Below are 18,005 nucleotides of genomic sequence, written 5' to 3'. Positions count from 1 at the left end.
CTGAGTGTGCTCAGGGACACATTGTGGCCCAACCAGGCTGCTCCTGAGGTGTCACACACATCCGTGGCCTGGGCAGGGTCACTGGGGCCAGGGATGCTCTTGCTCATCAAATTTGCTGCTAATTATACCCAGGGGCTGTAATTCCACCCGCTGGGCTGGCTCCGGGGTGTGTTAGCAGGGACATCCCGGTGCTCCAGCAGAAACTGCAGAAGCACCGAGCCGGCAGGCTGTGAGCCCTAAGCATGGGCATTAATTAATTAACCCATTGAGGTGGTCCCAGGGGTGTCCCGGTGCTCAGGTCCCCCCAGGAGCAACTCAGGCATCCCAGGGCACAGTGCTGCCCCACTGGGGTTGGGGGTCCCGGAGCACGGCTCATCTCCTGGGGGGGATTTGGGGCTCACAGCTGGGCAGTCCTGTTGCACGGTTCCCCCCACAGGGGTTTGGGGTCCCGGAGCGCGGTTTCTCAGCAGGCGGATTTGGGGGTCCCCATTCACGGTGCCCCCCTGGTCCCACGTGCTCGCGCTCCGCCTGGCCCCGCCCCTCTCAGCCGACCCCGCCCCCGCCGCGCGCAAGCCGTGAGGGGGCGTGGCTTCGGCACGGGCTCGAGCCGCGGAGGGGCGGAGCAAACCGGACCGGCAGGCGAGTGACGTCACCGCCCCGGCTACTGCGGCGGGGCCGGGCTGGATCTGCCGCTTGTCCGCGGGCGGCCCCGCAGCGGCGGTGCGGTTGTTCCTCGGCGGCGCCGCCGCCTCCCCCAATCCCCGGTCCCGGGCAGGACCCGCATACCCGGCGCTCGGAGCCGCCGCTCCCCGGGCAGGGCGGGACCGCCCCCGGTGTCGGCGGGCGGGGCCGGCGTTCCTCGCACAAAGCCGTGAGTGCCGCGGGGACCGCACCGGCACCGGCACCGCCCCGATGTGAGCGGGGCATGGCCGCGGGGCATGGCCCGGGGCGGGCGGCGGCGGGCGCGGAGCGCCGGCGGTGAAGATGGAGTCGCGTCCGCCTGGGACCGAGCCCCCGCTGCCCCGGGGGCCGGGACCGGGGCCCGAGCCGGAGCTGGAGCCGGAGCTGGACCTAGAACTCGAGCTGGACCTGGAACTGGAGCCGGACCTGGACTTGCAACGGGAATCGGAGCCGGAGCTGGAACCAGAACCGGAGCCAGAGCTGGACCTGGACCCGGAGCTGGAGCTGGAACAGGAGGCAGATCTGGACCCGGAGCAGGAGCTGGACCTCTGGGCACTTGAGCCCGCCGCTGCCGGCGCGGGGCCGCCGTCCTGGTGCCCGGGGGAGGCCGGGGGCAGCCCGGGCCCGGAGGGCGCCGCCGAGCCCCCGCCCGAGGAGGAGCCGCGCCTCCGCCCGGTCTTCGACGCCCTGGACCGCGACGGCGATGGCTTCGTGCGCGTGGAGGAGTTCGTGCAGTTCGCCACGGCCTACGGCGCCGAGCAGGTGAGCACCGGGCACCGCACCTGCCCACCGTGGGCCCCGGCGCTGGGCCCGGGCCGGGACCCCGGGGGCGGCGGCACCGCTGGGTGCCCAGTGGCCCCGCCGCCCGAGGGTGATGGTGATGGTGGCTTCTGTCCGGGCTGCGGCCCTTGGAGAGCGTCAGTGTCCCCAAGGACAGCGCTGGCATCGCCCCGGGTGAAGGGCACGCGTGGCCCGAGCGGCTCCCGCTGCGCCCGGGAGGAGCCGGAGCCGTCGGGAGCCCGCAGCTCTTTGTTCTCCATCGCTGCCGCCTCGGGGCTCGGGTGGGCACGGGGACATCCCGGCCGGGGGGCTGCTCCGTGCCCCCCTTGCTGACCGTGGGTCACCCCATAACGGGAGCATCCCTGCCCGTGGCGGCGGCTTGAAGCGAGGTGATCCTTCAGGGCCTTTCCAGCCCAGGCCATTCCCTGGCTCCCCGCCTTCCCTTACCTCCCTGGTCGGGCTTTGACAGCCTCAATGGGTATTTTCCCCCTTTTCTGCTGCCCTGTGCCCTGGCGAGCCGGTGTTCCCCTGCAGCAGATCACAGCGATGTAATTTGAAGCTGCCTGGGCTGACCCAAAATGGAGCGAGCTCCGACAGCGCTCACCAGGGCACGGAGATGGATTTGTTGGTGTTTCATGCACTGGCCTGGGCTGGCATCTCTACCAGGAAAAGAAGATTTATTTTTTTTAAGGAACACAGGTATTGCTGTGAAGTTTTCCCGTGCCTGCCCAGGTCTGATCTCGTTCTCCATCCGTGGCTGCTGCGCGGGTATTTAAGTGCCATGACAAAGCAAATCATGTGTGAAGGAGGCTTTCGGTGGAGGAGGGCTTTTTATCCCTGTCCTCCTGCTGGAAACACCTCTCAAAGATAAAACAAAGGCATTTATTTCAGAAAAAACATCCTTGCAGAGTGGAGACAGGGAATTTCTTTGTGTTGCTGAGGGGCCACTGTGTGTGCAGGGGGTCCCAAGGTGTGAGCTCAGGTACCTCGGCTGTTCCTGCCCGTGCCAGCAGAGAGGTTTTATTCCTAAATCCTCTCTTCTGCCCTGTCCTGCCGCGGGCCAGGCTCCCTGTGCCACCACGGTGTCCCACTGCTGTCCCCAGCAGAGGAGGCAGGAGCAGACAGTCCACGGAGGCTCCTGCGCACGGTGTCACCTCCCCGGGGGACCGTGTGCCTTCGTGTCCCTTGGCAGGAGCAGCCCAAGGACGTGGGAAATGGGGACAGGAGGTGGCGTGTGCGTGGCAGGGACGTGGCAGGTGGCTCTGGGGGTGCAGCTCAGGCGGCGTGGGGATGGGGCCAGAGCTCCAGAGGGGCCTCCCTGAGCCGGGAAAACACCTCAGAGCATGGCCTGGGGAGGGGCTGTGGGCTGCTGAGGTCACCCCGAAGCTCAGGGGGTGTCCCCGGAGGGTTTGTGCCATTGGATGGTGTCTGTCCACACGGATCCGGATCCGGCTGGGAAGGGGCTCTCTGCAGCTCCCTGCTCCCTCCTGCTGAGCACAGCCAGTGCAGCCTGTGCTGCCATAAATGATGCCTTGAAAAGCCATTTCTCTTCAGCAGGAGGCTGGCACAGGCAGCTCCTGGCACGCAGGACAGCTGGGCCTGGTACAGCGGGTGCTGAACACCTTGGGGAGGTTGGTGTGGCGGGTCCTGGGCACCCCAGGGGACTGGCACAGGAGGAAAGGGGATGCCTGTATGTGCAGGAGGACTTGGTGTGAGTCTGCAGCTTAGGAAGGACCAGGGCATGCTGAGGGAGAAGGAGAAGGGGCTGGTGATTGTCTGTAAGCTCCCAGCAGCACATCTTTGTTCTTCATGAAGTGCCCTCTGTGATTACCCAGGCAGCCCCCACACCCCCACCCCTCTCTCACAGCACCCCAGGCATGGCTGGGGCACAAGCTTTATTTGCACCTTCAGGGTCCCTTTTAGTCCCACAAGAATCACTGAGTCCAACCCCTGGCCCTGCACAGACCCCCCAACAATCCCACCCTGGGCATCCCTGTCCAAGCACTCCTGGAGCTCTGGCAGCCTCGGGGCTGTGCCCATTCCCTGGGCAATGCCAGCACCTTCTGGGGAAAGAACCTTTCCCGATCTCCAACCTGAGCCCCTGATGTGTGGAGTAGTAAAAGGAGGAGTTTTGGGGGAGTTCCTTGACCTATTTTTTGTGAGGCAGCTGGAACTTGGCCCCAGAGTGGGGCTTCTGGAAAATGGAGATCCAGCTCAGGTGGGGGTTCAAGGGCAGGAACATCCCCGTGGGTAAAACGGTGTTCAGGGGACTGAATGGGACCCTGGAGGTGTAAATAAAGCTTGTGCCCCAGCCATGCCTGGGGTGCTGGGAGAGAGGGGTCGGGGTGTGGGGGCTGCCTGGGTAATCACAGAGGGCACTTGATGAGGAACAAATTCCAGCCCCGTGCTGGAGGTGCCTGCTTCCTTCCCTCCTGCCCTCCTTCCTGCTGCCCGCAGGGGTGGAACTAATGGCCAAACTGAAGCACGACAAGCAGCTGATTCCCGGGGCTGGAGAGGGCTGCAGGAGAGCCTGTGTGTGTGTATCCACATGGATGAGGAGCTGGAGAGCAGCAAGTGTTGTCTTTAGCACTCAGTCAAACACCAGAGGCATTCACGGGCTGCTGAGTGAGCACTGTCAGCTCGTTTGGCTGCAACAATTATTAGCTAAATGTCAAAGGGAAGGCACCAGCTGCCGTTTGTTCCATGGACACCGCAGGATTGTGGTTTCTGATCGGGTGAATTGGGTGTTTTTCCCTCCATGGGGATAAAAAATGGGATTGGGATGGGGTTTTGCTTAAGCAGCTTGGGGTGTTGGAGGGCTGGCTGGGAGAGCTCTGTGGCCGTGCTGCTGGCATGGGGAGGAGATCAAGGCAGAGAGAAAGGCAGTTTGGTTTGATCTGCAGAGATAAGAGCTGATAGGGATTGAGCTCTTGCCAGTACCTTCGTTTTCCAAGGGGTGATGGGAGGGTGGTGCCAGGGGTGACACCGAGGCAAAGGTGGCCTGGAGCAGGGAAGGGACAGCTTTGGGATGGTCCCCCCACAGCCCCTCCCAGGAGGGGGTTTGTCCAACCCAGATTTGCTCCCATGGACCCCTGATACGCTCCATGGATTTACAAACAAGATGTGGGACAGAAAGGTCTTGAGGACAACTTAACTTTCCCTGAGAACCACTTGATTTTTCATCCAAAACCCCTGGACTGCTCCCAAACCACCTGGGAGGTGGCTGCCAGGGGTGCTGTGTTTTTACTGTCTCCTTCCTCCCCCTCTTCCCTGCGTTTCTCTGGGATCTGCTGCTCCCCGGAGCCACTGGCTGGGACAGAAGGATGGACTAAGATTGGCTTAAACAGCGAGCAGGGAGCTGGGGACACACTTGGGGTCACTTTTATGTCACCTTGTCAAGCAGGAGGGGTTGTGTCTGGCACTTCTGGGGGTTGCACAGAACCTAAAGCCATTGTGCAACCACTTTTGGTTTAAATTTTTATTCCAAAACTAAATTTTCCATGTCTTGCCCACTGTAGCCCTGCATTGTGTCTGGCTGGCTGAGGTGACAGAGCCCAAGGCTCTTCTCCCTGGATTTATTTCCAGCAGGCTCAGAGGAGAATGGATTGTTTGTGAGGCTGAGGACAAGCGTCCTGCTGGCACCTTGGGTTGTTTTTCCTTTTCTGTTTGGATCTAACAGACAATTGGAGAAGGAAAAGCCTCTTGCACCACATGATCTCACTGCCTTGGCTCAATTAAGAGAAATCCCAGAGTTTGTCTCACTCACTTCCAAAGGCTCCTGTTCCAAGGGATCTTCAGCCTTTTTTTTTTTTTCCTCTGGATGATCAGTTTGAGCTTCATTCCACTATGGTTTGTTTTGCTTTCTTTAACATTTCCATCCCTCAGTACCTGTCCTGCCACCACATCAGCTCATCCTCAGCTGAGCTCTCCATATTCAGCTTTTAACTTTCCCTCTGAGGGTGGTTCCTGAGGAGTTTTATCAGGTTTTTGTACTTTTCTCATTCTCCTGGAATGGGGTGCCCAGCCTGAGCTGAGAGCTGCAGAACAAATCCCATTTTGGGGCTGGCAGGGACCACTCCAGAGAGCAGCTGCAAAGAATCCTGCCCTTGGTTTTTATTTTTGAATAAAACAATCTGAAAAGCTGGCAGTTATTTCCTGTAGTGAAGTCTGGATAGTGTCAAACTGCAGCTTTTTGAGGTTCCCCTGTGGTGATGCCAGGCTGGCTGTTCCTGCTCCCCTCTGATGGATCCCTTGGGAATTGGGTACCTGCATCCAGGGCTTCCTCCTTCCATCTCCCTTGGCCATGCTGACCTGGCAGCTGATTTGAGATGTCCTCCTTCTTCCCCTTGGTTTTCTCCCACTTCCCTGTGAAATCCAACAATCTCTGTCATGAGGAAACCTCTTAGTTTTTTGTTTTTCCATTTTCTCATGGTTCTCACCCAGTTTGAGCAGAGGAAATGCTGGTTTTATGAAGAGATTTCTAAAATTACCTCTCATGCTTTCACAGGCCAGTGAGGCTTAAATTGCCTCCAACTGTGCTGCTGCTGCTGCACCTTCCAGAGGCTTTAATTGCTGTTTAACTATGTGGAATATCCTGGCCTGGAAGTCCAGGAGCATCAATCCAGCTCCTGGAGAGGGGCTGGGATGGCACTGGGGGATGCTCTGGCTGTGCAGGAGGTACCTCTGGACACTCCTGTGTGCTTTGGAACAGCAACAAATCTGGAATATTTTGCTTGCTTTGACCAAGGGCCCAGTTTTTTCCCCCCCAAATAAAATCATGGCAGGGAATTTGTGGGTTTTGGGAGATTGGGTGGGAGCTCTTTCCTCTCCTCCTCCCTCCTCTCCTCCCTCTTCAAAGGGCTTTTACCACCATCAATAAATAACAGGTCTGTGTGCTCCAGGAGCTCCAAGACAGGAGTTTTTCTTTCTCCCTCAGAGAGGAAAACGCTTCCAAGCCAACATATTTTGTGTAATTTTGGGCGAGGTGGTGGCTGCTTTGCAAATTCCATTTTCAGCTCACTTGATTCACTTATAAATATCCCCAAAGCCTCCAAGGAAGAGATGATTCCTGTGCTCCTGGGTTTTTTTAGCTGCTCCTGCCTGGGTTTGGCTTTAAGCTCCTGGGAGTGGTGGGGAGGGCTGGGAGCAGATCAGAGCTGGGCAGAGCTCTGGTGATGTGTTTGTGGCTGGGATCAGATGGAGGGATGGCTTATCCTGGAGGGAGGGAGCCTGCAGGACTGTGAATGCTCAAAGGCTGGGTTTGTCTGTGTGGGCTGGCAGGAGGGTGCTGCTGGTAATTTTATCCCAGCTCCCAGTTTATTAAATCAACCTTTTCATTCTGCCTGGCTCCTGCAGGTTGAGAGTACAGTGAATGTGGAGGGGGGGTGGATTTTTGGGAGAGCGACTGGGGACAAGGGATGGAGGGACAGGACACAGGGAATGGCTCCCACTGCCAGAGGGCAGGGTTGGATGGGATATTGGGCAGGAATTGTTCCCTGGCAGGGTGGGCAGGCCCTGGCACAGGGTGCCCAGAGCAGCTGTGGCTGCCCCTGGATCCCTGGCAGTGCCCAAGGTGAGACTGGAGCAACCTGGGACAGGGGAAGGTGTCCCTGCCATGGCAGGGGTGGCACTGGATGGGATTTAGGATCCCTTCCAGCCCAAACCATGCTGTGATTTGTTTTGATCAAGTTAGTTGTGTTCCTCTGGAATTGGAGTTCATTCCTGCAAGTAAAGAAGCACTGCTTACCCAGAGGCAGGAGAAGCACCAGCCCCACCTCTGCAGAGCTGAGGGAGCAGCCTGGGCTGTCCTGGGGTGGGCACTGCCCCAGGCTGGGACAGGAGCCCCAGCAGCAGCCAAGGGACCATCTGAGGGTGTTCAGCCTTGGGCTGGAAAGACCTTAAAGCCCATCCCATCCCACACCTGCCATGGGCAGGGACACCTCCCAGTGTCCCAGGCTGCTCTAAGCCCTGCCCAGCCTGGCCTTGGGCACTGCCAGGGATCCAGGGGCAGCCACAGCTGCTCTGGGCACCCTGTGCCAGGGCCTGCCCACCCTGCCAGGGCAGAATCTCTGTAATAGCCAATGTAAATCTCTCAGTTCAAACCCTTCCCCCTGTCCTGTCACTGTCTGCCTGTGTGAAATTCCTTCTGCCTCTCCTTTATAAATCCCCTGTAAACACTGAGAGAGGAGAGGTGGATTCACAAGAAGCTTCCTCACAGGAGCAGATTATTTGCTGAGGCTGTGATTGATTAAAATTGGATTGGGGTCACCATAATTAACTGGAATATGATAGTGCACCACAAGTGAGGGCTCATTTGGAGCTGCTCTTGCCCACAGAGCCCTCTCCCAAAGCATTCCCAGGCTGCTGATAGCATTATGTAACTCAGCCCAGACAATAATTGATAATCATTACAATTGCCCACAGAATTCCTCTGCACTTTATCACTTTATTCCTGTTTGACTTTCGTTTGCTGCTCATTGTCAGAGGAATGATCTGCTGGAAACCCAGGGGCTTTTTTTTTTTTTTTTTTTTTTTTTTTTTTTCCCTTAATTCCTGGCTTTGGAATTTTGCAAAACAAATTACTTCCCTTTAGCCTCAGCTGCTTGGGCAGGGAGAGCTCCTGCTGGGCCAGCCTCAGCAGCCCCTCTGCCATGGCACCATGGCACTAACATTTTTCCTAGGAATGGAACCTGAACAGTAATGAACCCACATTGTGCCAGGTCTGGGAATCTGCTGGCACTGAAGCATGGCTTGCTTCCCCCTGTTCCTCATGCCTGGCTCCATCTTTCCATAATTCCTGTGTGGGTTCCTGGCCTGGCTCCCCAGGCTGGTCCCTGCTGAGCCCTGGGGGAGCAGTGGGAGCCCTTCCCTCTGTGGTTGTGTGAATTCAGGCACCTGTGGAGAATTGAGGTACAAAGCTGCCAGACTGGTTCTGCTGGGCTGGGAGTCAGGGAGGCTCTGAGGAGCTCTGGGATCAAGGAGTCCAGCTGCTCCATCACTGCCTGGGCCTGCCCTGGAACATGTCCCCGGTGCCACAGCCACATCTTCTGTGAACTCTCCCAGGGATGGGGACCCCTCACTGCCCTGGGCAGCTGTGCCAGGGCCTGACCACTCTTCCATGAAGGAATTTCCCCAATATCCAACCTAAACCTCCCCTGGCACAGCCTGGGGCCGTTTCCCTTTGTCCTGTCCCTGTTCCCTGGGACTCCCCCTGGCTGTCCCCTCCTGTCAGGAGTGGTGCAGAGCCACAAGCTCCCCCCTGAGCCTCCTTTTCTCCAGGCTGAGCCCCTTTCCAGCTCTCTCAGCCCCTCCTGGTGCTCCAGCCCCTTCCCCAGCTCCGTTCCCTTCCCTGGACCCCTCCAGGTGTGTTTGGTCAGGAGGGCTCAGAGCTGACCCTGGGGCTGCCCTGTCCCCATCTGCAGGTGCCTGTGGCCACACAGAGGGACTCTGCCCTTGGGGATTTGTGCATTTGGTACCTGCAGTGGCTCTCCCACCTGCCAGAAGCATTCCCAGCTCCTCTCAGAGTGCAGTCCCTGCTCTGGGTGTGCTCTGAGCTGCTCTCCTGACGAGGTTTTTGGGACACCTGCAGTGCAGCTGGTGCTGAGCCAGCCCAGTATGCAGGACATGGTGCTTCCCTCATGGTCCCACGTCAGGCAGAGCCCCTAAAGCTCCTCTCAGCTCTCGTTTTCCACTTTCAAATCTTGGCATCTTTCAGTGCCCTTCCCCTGTGTGGGTTGGTGCTGGGGCTGATGCTTTGGGTCCAGGCCTGAGGCAGAGACAGCAGAGACAGAACTTCAGCTACATGGGGAGGAACATCAGGGCTTTCCTCAGGCTGCTCTCAGAACCACTGGCTGTTCATATCCTTGTGTGTCTGTGCTTTGGATCTTCCAATATTTGGGTGGGAAGGGACCTTAAAGCCCATCCAGTGCCACCCTCTGCCACGGCAGGGACACCTCCCACTGTCCCAGGCTGCTCCAAGCCCTGCCCAGCCTGGCCTTTGGCACTGCCAGGGATCCAGGGGCAGCCACAGCTGCTCTGGGCACCCTGTGCCAGGGCCTGCCCACCCTGCCAGGGAACAATTCCTGCCAATATCCCATCCAGCCCTGCCCTCTGGCAGTGGGAGCCATTCCCTGTGTCCTGTCCCTCCATCCCTTGTCCCCAGTCCCTCTCCAGCTCTCCTGGAGCCCCTTTAGGCCCTGGCAGGGGCTCTGAGGTGTCCCTGGAGCCTTCTCCTCTCCAGGTGAGCACCCCCAGCTCTGCCAGCCTGGCTCCAGAGGGGCTCCAGCCCTGGAGCATCTCCATAGGCTCTGGGATGACTCCAGCTCCATGTCCTTATGGATGTGCTCGTGGCAGCAGACAGCTCCAGGCTGTCTCCAGTCCCAGTTCACATCAGTGGTACCTGGCAGGAACCTTGTTCTGGGATCCCAAGACTTCCAAGCCCAAGGAACAACCCTGAAGATGCCCTGGAGCAATGGCAGTGCCAGCCTGGGCTCCCTGCCTGGCTCACAGCTCTGCAGGAATGCTCTCTTCTCCCAGATTTTGGGTTCTGAAGGCTTCCCCTTCCCTGCAGAGCTTTTGCTGGAGCTGCTGTGGGGCACAGTGAGTTATTAATGAGGGAGGAGGAGGAGGGGACATGACCAAGGAGAGCCATGGGGACAATTCCTGCCAAGTGCCACTGGTGCTGAGCTGGAGTGCTTGGTGTTGGCTCCATGAGGAGAGCAGCTGGAGAGCCCAAATCCCTGTGAGTGGTGGTGGATCCTTCCCTGGCACACAGCCCTCCTGCTTCTGGGGCTGGGCTGGGCTTTTCTCCAGGGAACTGAGGATCTGAGAGCCTGTCCTGGTTTGGAAAGCAGGTGTCTGCTAAGGAAGGCAGGAGCCTCCCTGAAATGGAAAATGCAAACCCCTTCCCTCTGAATTATTGTAATTTTGGAATTAAGGGGCTCTCAGGCAAAGATATGGGAATAACAGTTCTTTACTAGGAAAAATTTAAAAATACAAATGCAATAGTACAAGCAAAAAGAAAAGCCACTGCCAGAGTCAGACAGGCCCTGTCCCCTGTGTGTCAGGGTGGTGGCACAGTCCCATCCCAGGGGGGCTCAGGGTGGTGGCACAGTCCCATCCCAGGGGGGCTCAGGGTGGTGGCACAGTCCCATCCCAGGGGGCTCAGCCCTCCTGCAGTGCCAGCTGTGGCTCTGCTGGAGCAGGGATCCTGCACAAGGGGGGAGTTTTCCTCTGCAGCTCCAGGGCTGCTGGAGATGGGCCTGCTCTCCCTCTGGGAATGCAGGGCAGCAGAAAGCTGCTCCTCTGGGAATGCAGTGGGCAGAGGCTGCTGGGCTGTTCCCAGGGCAGATTGGATCCAGGGAGGAATGCTTGGCTCCTCCCCTGGGCAGAGCATCTCCCCATGGGATGGTGGGATTTGATCAGCCCTGCAGGGACACTCAGTGGCCATGGACAGCAGAGATCTCCTGGAGGGAGGCTGGGCTGTGGGAGAGATAAAGAAAACTGCCCCAGTGAGCAGCAGAGAACTGCCCCAGCTCTGACAGGTGAAATAGAACCCACTGGGCCCCAGGCACAGCTCACAGCCTGAGACAGCCCCAGTGGGTCAGGGATGGGGCTCCAGCACTGCTGGCTCGAGGGTTCCTCATGGCTGTGGGCTTGTCCAGGCACTTCATTCCTGACTTTGGTCAGGATTTTTCCCTCTCTAGGGAGAAAACTGCTCTTAAAGCAGGGAATTGTGGAGGCTGCTGGCAGACTTCTCCCATCCAGCTCCTTCCAATGCCTCAGCAAATCCCCTTTTCCCAGGAATTCCAGTGACTCAAGTGCCTTTGCTCCCTGTTCCCATTCTGTGATCCCGTGGAAGCTGAAGCACTGAGGGACAGTGGTATTTGCTGGGAATTTGTGTGCTGGGTACACAAACATGAACTTCTGAGTTCCTTTGTGTGTCCTGGTGTGTCCCAGCTCTGCGTGGCATGAGCTGGTGACAGCTCTGGGGATATCCTGTGTCCTGTCAGTGTCCCAAGAGGGGTTACAGCTTTGTTTCCAGGCTGTTTCCCTGTTTGGCAGCGTGGTGAGCAGCCTTGGAGCACCTCAATTTATTTATTTTTAATACCACATTGCAGTTTCCCAGAAGAAAAAGCTCCTGTTCCCTCTGTGCAGTGTCCCATGGTGAAGTGCCAGGGCTGTTGCTGTGTTGTGTTTGAGTCACTGCTGCTGCTGGAAGGGCTTCTCAGCCTGTTCTGCTTCCTCCTGTCCCCTGAGGAGGAGGAGGAGGAGGAGGAGGAGGAGGAAAGGCAGAGGGAGAGGAGCTGCTCTGGGGGCTGCGTCATCTGGCAGGGCCTGGCTGTGGAAAATCCATTTGCCAGAGTCCAGGGGGAAGCTGGGCTCCAGCAGGATGTGCACAAGTCCAGGGAGCCCAGAGCAGCAGCTCTTGGAGAGAAGCAGCTGCTGGGGCAGGAAGCAAAGGGTGAGGCTGCTGTGGGCACAGGGCTGCTCTGCCCTCCCACAGTCCCAGACAAACACAGCATAAAACCCCCAGCAAGCACAGGCACCAGGGCTCTGCTTGGAGCAGGGTTCTGCACTGACAGTCCCTGATGGAGGAGTGAGATCCAGCCCCAGCCTGGCTGTGAGGCTGCTGGGGCCATGGAGGCTGCCCTTGGCTGGGCAGGGATGGAGAGGCAGCTGTTGTCTCCCTTTTGCCTGGCCACATTCCCTGTTTTTCCAGGGGAGTGGCTGTTCTTCACCCTGCTCACCGCCTGTAGTTGTGTGTGAGAGGAGTTTACAGCTGGGGGGAAAACAAAATTTGGATATCCTTGTGGAATTTTTTCCCTGTGCTTGCTACATGGATGCAGCAACCAGCTCATCTTCTCTGGCTGCTTGGCACTCTGGGGCTGCTGTCCTGGCAGGGAGGATGCACAGAGCAGAGCAGGGTTTGTGGAACCTTCCCTCAAGGGTCCATGGGCAGTTTTGGAAGCTTTGTCTTTGAACAGGAGCGTGCTGGAGGTGTGGGTGTGCGGTAGGAGACCCTGGTTTGGAGCAGGAGGGAATTCTCTTGTGCTCTGAGCTGCTCCTCCAGGCTGTGTGAGCAGCCACCCACCCCGTGGTGGCACCGTGGGTGGAGGAGGTGGCACAGACACAGAGGTGGGTCCCTGTGCAGGGCAGCCTTGCCTGGCAGCCTGGCACACACCTGCAGGGCCATGGAGCACATCCAGGAGGTGCCATGGGCTGTTTGCTTGGTGTGCTGATGCCTTCATGCCCAGAGCTTACAGTCCCTCAGGTCCTGGGCTTCCCAAACTATGCATGGCATCTCAGCCTCTTCTGCCTTGTCCCAGCAATCTACCTCTGAGCCTTTGATCCCTTCTGGGCTCTTTTCCCCTCTCTGGCAGTCTGCTGTGTGTCCTTCACACAAACAGCCCTTTCTGGAGCTGCCTGAGGAGGTGCCAAAGGGAGGGGAATAACCTGCAGCAGCTCTGAAAAAGAAATGAGTCTTTATGCTCTGGTTCAGGCTGGATTGTGGTACAATAAGCTCAGTTTTGCCAGGGTGGCAGGCACAGCAGGGCTGGGCCAGGCAGGTTCCTTCTCTCCTGCTCAGCTGCTGCTGTTTGCAGCTCCAGCTCGCTGCCCCAGAGGCTCCCTGTGTCCCCCAGCATTTACAGTGAGAGGAGCAGCTCCTGCCCCAGCACAGGAGGGACCTGGAGCTGCTGGAGAGAGCCCAGGGGAGCCCATGGAAATGCCCCAAGGGCTGGAGCCCCTCTGCTCTGGAGCCAGGCTGGCAGAGCTGGGGGTGCTCACCTGGAGAGGAGAAGGCTCCAGGACACCTCAGAACCCCTGCCAGGGCCTAAAGGGGCTCCAGGAGAGCTGGAGAGGGACTGGGGACAAGGGATGGAGGGACAGGACACAGGGAATGGCTCCCAGTGCCAGAGGGCAGGGCTGGATGGGATATGGGGAATTAGGAACTGATCCCTGTGAGGGTGGGCAGGCCCTGGCACAGGGTGCCCAGAGCAACTGTGGCTGCCCCTGGATCCCTGGCAGTGCCCAAGGCCAGGCTGGGCAGGGCTTGGAGCAGCCTGGGACAGTGGGAGGTGTCCCTGCCATGGCAGGGGTGGCACTGGATGGGATTTGAGGTCCCTTCCCACCCAGATAATTCAGTGATTCTCTGACTGTAAGCCATGTATGAGTTCAGCCTGTAGACTGTGCTTGGGGAGGGTGAGTGTGCCAGGCCTTGGGAGGATTCAGTCTGGGATGTGCCATGGGTGTTTTGTGCTGCTTTCCAGCCTGGAGGGGAGCACAGGGAAGCAAACCCCAAAAATCCTGGGCTCACACACTTAGAAATCCTGGATTTCTGAGCCTGGGCAGGCTGTGGCACCAAACAGCCCCATCACACAAACACCTGGGTTTGCTGCAGGGAGCTTTGCCACACCAGGCAAAACATTCAGCATCCTAAAATGGCTCATCCTCATAAATGGTTTGTGACCTCCTGGGCTGTTTGATTGTGTTGGGTTTTTTTTTTTTTTTTTTTTTGTTTCAGATCAGCTCCAAACCCTGGGGAGGCTCCATGTCCCTGTTCTGCAGGACAGCCCAGGGTGGCTCTGTGGTGGCACCGGGCTCTGCCCCCAGGGTGGCTCCACCCAGGTGTGTGTTTTACCTCAGCAGCAGCCAGGCTCTAAACCCTTTCTTCTTTCTTTATTGAACCCTGCCTCCTGCCCCTGAGCCGTGTTTGGAAGGGTGAGGACAGGTTTCCCTTGTCAGCAGAGGAACAGAAGCTGGAAACAAAGGCTCGGAGGGTGGAGGAAGAGCCCTCTTGAAGTTCATTAAACAAATCAATGTTTAGAGTAGAGCATCGTGCCTGCTGAAGCCTTTGAGCACTTAGGGAGGACAGGAAATCTGGAACACTTGAGACAAACAATTTCATTTGGATTAAAACCATCTCAGCGTAACTTCTACTCCTGTTAATGGTTCCAAACCATCCTTGAAGTTGTTTGTTTAAATACATTTTTATGCTTCAGTGGCAACAATTGAGGGATAATTTGGAAATGTCACCCTTGGCATTTGAGAACACACTTAAATACCACACACTGAGGCTCCTGAAGCCCTGCTGAGCATGGAAGTGTTCCTGCCTCCAGGTATCCGTGGAGCTGGTGGGGTCAGTCCAGGAAGGTCCTGTACTGAGCAGAGGAATTTCTACCAGTAGGGGAAATCTTGGGCTCCTGTGGTTGAGATGAGCCCAGGTGATAGAAAGTCTCTTTTTTCCAGCCCTGCTACCAAAGAAGAAGTTGAGATTCCTCAGTTCTGCTTTCCAAGGCTGTTTATTTTCTCTTATCTGTTCCATTCTCTCTCTGCTCTGCTGAGATCTGTCCAGCAGGTCGGGTTGTGGCACAGTCCCTGCCCTGGGGGTGGTGTTGGCTTTTTATACTAAGAACTACCTGTACTTTATTTACAATAATTTCCCAATACCTATCACCTGTGTTAGCCAGTCTGTCTCTGCTCCAAACCAATCCAGAGGTGCCACCATCACAGCAGAAGATGGAGGACAAGAAGAAAAAAGGACAGGACACGCAGATTCCTCCCTCTTGCCTCTTGAACCCCCATTCTAAATCCCCAAAATTCTGCTTTTCACCCTGTGACAAATTCACTGTCATTCTACTCAAACTCTTGTGGCTTGTAACTCCTCACACAAAGTTGGGAATTGTTTCCATGGCTAAAATCCAAGGCACAGGGGTCTTTGACTCTGTGCCAAGGTCTCTGAGCCCCCTGCCAGGGTCTCGAGTCCTCCAGGGCAGCTAGAGCAATGTCCTGGGTTCTGATAGGAAAATACCCCAAAAATTCCAGGTGTGAGTGCTGCAGGTGGAGGAGATCTCCCACAGTTCAGCTCCAGGCTCTGCTCTGGGGCCTGGCTGGGTCTGTTTGTCCTGGTTTCTCGTGGGTGTGGGCAGGAAGGATGTGGGTCCTCAGGCTTCTTTGGCTGCCAACTCTTTGAAACATATTCTGGCTTTTTTTCCTGCTTCCTGGTGAATTTGGAGTGTTTGAAGGAAAGTCTTCTCCTCTGCAGGCTCCAGATGAGCAGAGGGGATCTGGTCCTCAGCATCAGCTTTGGGCTGGTTCTGGCTCACAGCTGGCTTGGAGATCTCTTCCTCCCGCTTCCAAAAGGGGAAAAGAGGAGTTTGGTGGGGAGGGAATTCTCTGCTGTCCATTCTGTATTTGCATTTTCCACTCTGGCATTTCCTGCAGAAGGAGCCTGGGAGAGGCTTTGGGGTTTGGGGCAAGGCTGGGGGAGAAACTGCCCAAGGAGGTGATGAACAGCAAAAGCTGTGGCAGGCTGAGAAGCTTTTCTCTTGGATTCCTGGGAAGAGCAGGATTTGTGAGGCAGGATGGTTTGTAACCCAAGGATCTGGTCTTCCTGGGGAGAGGATCTGCCTTCCCCTTGGGAACTTGCTCACTTTGTTCCTTCTCTGTCTTGGTTTGTGGGTGATCTCTCTCCCATTCCTCTGCTTTCAATACTTGCAGGCTTATCCTCACCACAATTACTCCCCTGGTAAATACAGGAAGTTTATTCCCCTTCTACCTTAAAGAGGAGCTTTGATTGTTTCTTCTGTGGCAGGAAAAGATGAGAACAAGCCAGGCTGGGGCTTCCTTAGTCTCCTGCTCTGGAAGGTGTGTGGATCCTGCAGTGCTGGAGCCTGGGGATGAAGGGATGGGAGGGAGGAGCTGATCTCTGGGCCAGATTAGGGAGGGATTTGGCAGAAAACATCTTCACCAGGCTTGCTTGTGATGGACTTTTAAGTAGAGACCTGAGCAGGCTGGATCTGCGGGCTGAGCTCCTGCTGGAGCTTTGGGAAAGGCTGGGAGAGCAGCCCTGGGTCAGCACTGCCACTTGTGAAATAAATAATGCAGTTCTTGCACTGCTTACTCACAGTTGCCCAGGGCTGCTCCCTGGATTGAGATCCTCCCCTCGGGGGTGTTTTAAAGGTTACTTAATTAGGTGTAATTGCAGCAGAATAGAAACCTGCTTTGAGCTTCTGAGAGCTTTGTGGAGTGCCAGCTCCTTCAGCAAGTGGGGGGCTGAGATGCTGTGAGCAGGGCTGCAGGCAGAGCTGCCAGCCTCCCCCTGGGCCTGGCTGTTCATGGGGAGTGCTGGGAGGCTGCTCCTGCCTTTGGGAATGGTGCAGCTGTGCTTCCCATCCCTGCAGCAGTGTGGGGAGGCAGCTGAGCTCTGCTCCCCCTCTCAGGCTGGGGATGCTCCCTCAGCAGTCAGCACAGGGCACGGGTGTGCTCTGAGCCCACAGAAATGCTGCATTAGCAGGGATCAGAGCATTTCAGCTGATCCCCCTGCAGCCCAGGGGCTTAGGGAGTGGGGGATCTGCAGAGAGCTCTGTGGGGCAGCTGTGGCTTTGGCACAGCCCCTTTGGTTTGGCTGCAGGAGCTCCAGCAGTTCCAGCCCGTTTCCCAATGGTGAAAAAAGGATACTCTGCCTTCTGTCATCAGCATTTAAAAATGTTATACATTGTTCTTTGAAAGGATTGGTTTAGCCCTGAGAGGCAAGTGGGTTTTTAGGGAGCTCTGGCTCATCCCTTGTGTTAAACTCAGAGGGTGGAGGTGCTGCATCCACCTTTGGGTAACCATGATGGTTACACAGGTCTGTTCTCGCTCAGGTGAATTCCTCTGGCCCACTCCAGGTCACACACCTGCCTGAGCAGAGAGGGGAGCAGCTGCTGTGAGCCCTCCCTCCTTTTTAGTGCTAAAATCCCTCAGTTTGGCACTTCTGCCAATGCAGTGCTCGTCCTTCTCTCTGCTTGAGTTCAGGGGCTGGCTCACAGTACAGAGATACAGGATGTTCAGAGCAGATCTGGCCTTCTGGCAGCCAGGGGAGAGTAATTAAAGTTACATGAGAAGTGCTTGGATTTTTATGTCCTGCCACAGCCAAGCAGGACACCAGGACCTTTTTTCCTTTTTTCCTTTTTTTCCTTTTTTTTCCTTTTTTCCCTTTTTTCCCTTTTTTCCCTTTTTTTTTACTTTTTTCCTTTTCTCCTTTTTTCCCTCTTCTCCTTTTTTTGCTTTTCTCCTTTTCCCTTCCCATCTGCCTGGGTATTTTGAGGTCTTTATCAGGAATATGTCAGTACTCTTTCTTCCTCTTTGCCCCCTTTGCATTTGCTTCCAGATTAAAGCATCCCTGCGAGTTGATCTTATTCCCAGGGCAGGACATGGAAGCACCATCCCTGTGAGACTCCACATGATTTGATGCTCTGAGCTCCACCAGCTCTTCTTGGGGGGTGCCTGCCTGCTGTGGCCACTAGAAATCTCCCACTCCCCTTCCCCCTCCAAAGAATGTCTTTTTGGGATCTGGTTCAGCCCTGACCTGTGCCAGGGTGTGAGGGGAAGCTGCTGGCAGGCTTAGGGCTTGCAGGGGGTGTTGGCTGCCCAGCAGAGCCCTGAATTCCCTCAGGGATCCCACCTGAAACAAGCACAGTGGATATTCTGTCCTGCTGAATCCATCTGCTGTGTGCTGCAGACATGGAGCATCCATAAGGATGGAGAGGAGAGGCCCAGAGCTT

General features: G+C 56.7%; 1 protein-coding gene across 2 annotated transcripts in view; it reads left to right on the top strand.

Annotated features, from left to right (window-relative positions):
* Nucleotides 1-958: 958 nt before the first annotated feature.
* Nucleotides 959-18,005, top strand: part of RAB11FIP3 (RAB11 family interacting protein 3) — an 81,176-nt gene continuing 64,129 nt past the window's right edge. Inside the window, exon 1 of one of the 2 annotated variants that reach the window (XM_030229622.2) lies at nucleotides 959-1,443. In XM_030229622.2, coding sequence (XP_030085482.2) covers nucleotides 985-1,443 — 459 coding nt within the window. In that variant the 5' untranslated portion in view covers nucleotides 959-984. The remainder of the gene's footprint in view (nucleotides 1,444-18,005) is intronic. The other variant, XM_030229623.2, reaches the window with a different exon arrangement.

The sequence above is a fragment of the Serinus canaria genome, chromosome 14 (assembly GCF_022539315.1).
Source record: "Serinus canaria isolate serCan28SL12 chromosome 14, serCan2020, whole genome shotgun sequence".
In the NCBI taxonomy this organism is placed as follows: domain Eukaryota; kingdom Metazoa; phylum Chordata; class Aves; order Passeriformes; family Fringillidae; genus Serinus; species Serinus canaria.
Note: the sequence above shows the minus strand (reverse complement) of the source record. Positions and strands in the feature narration are given on the sequence as shown.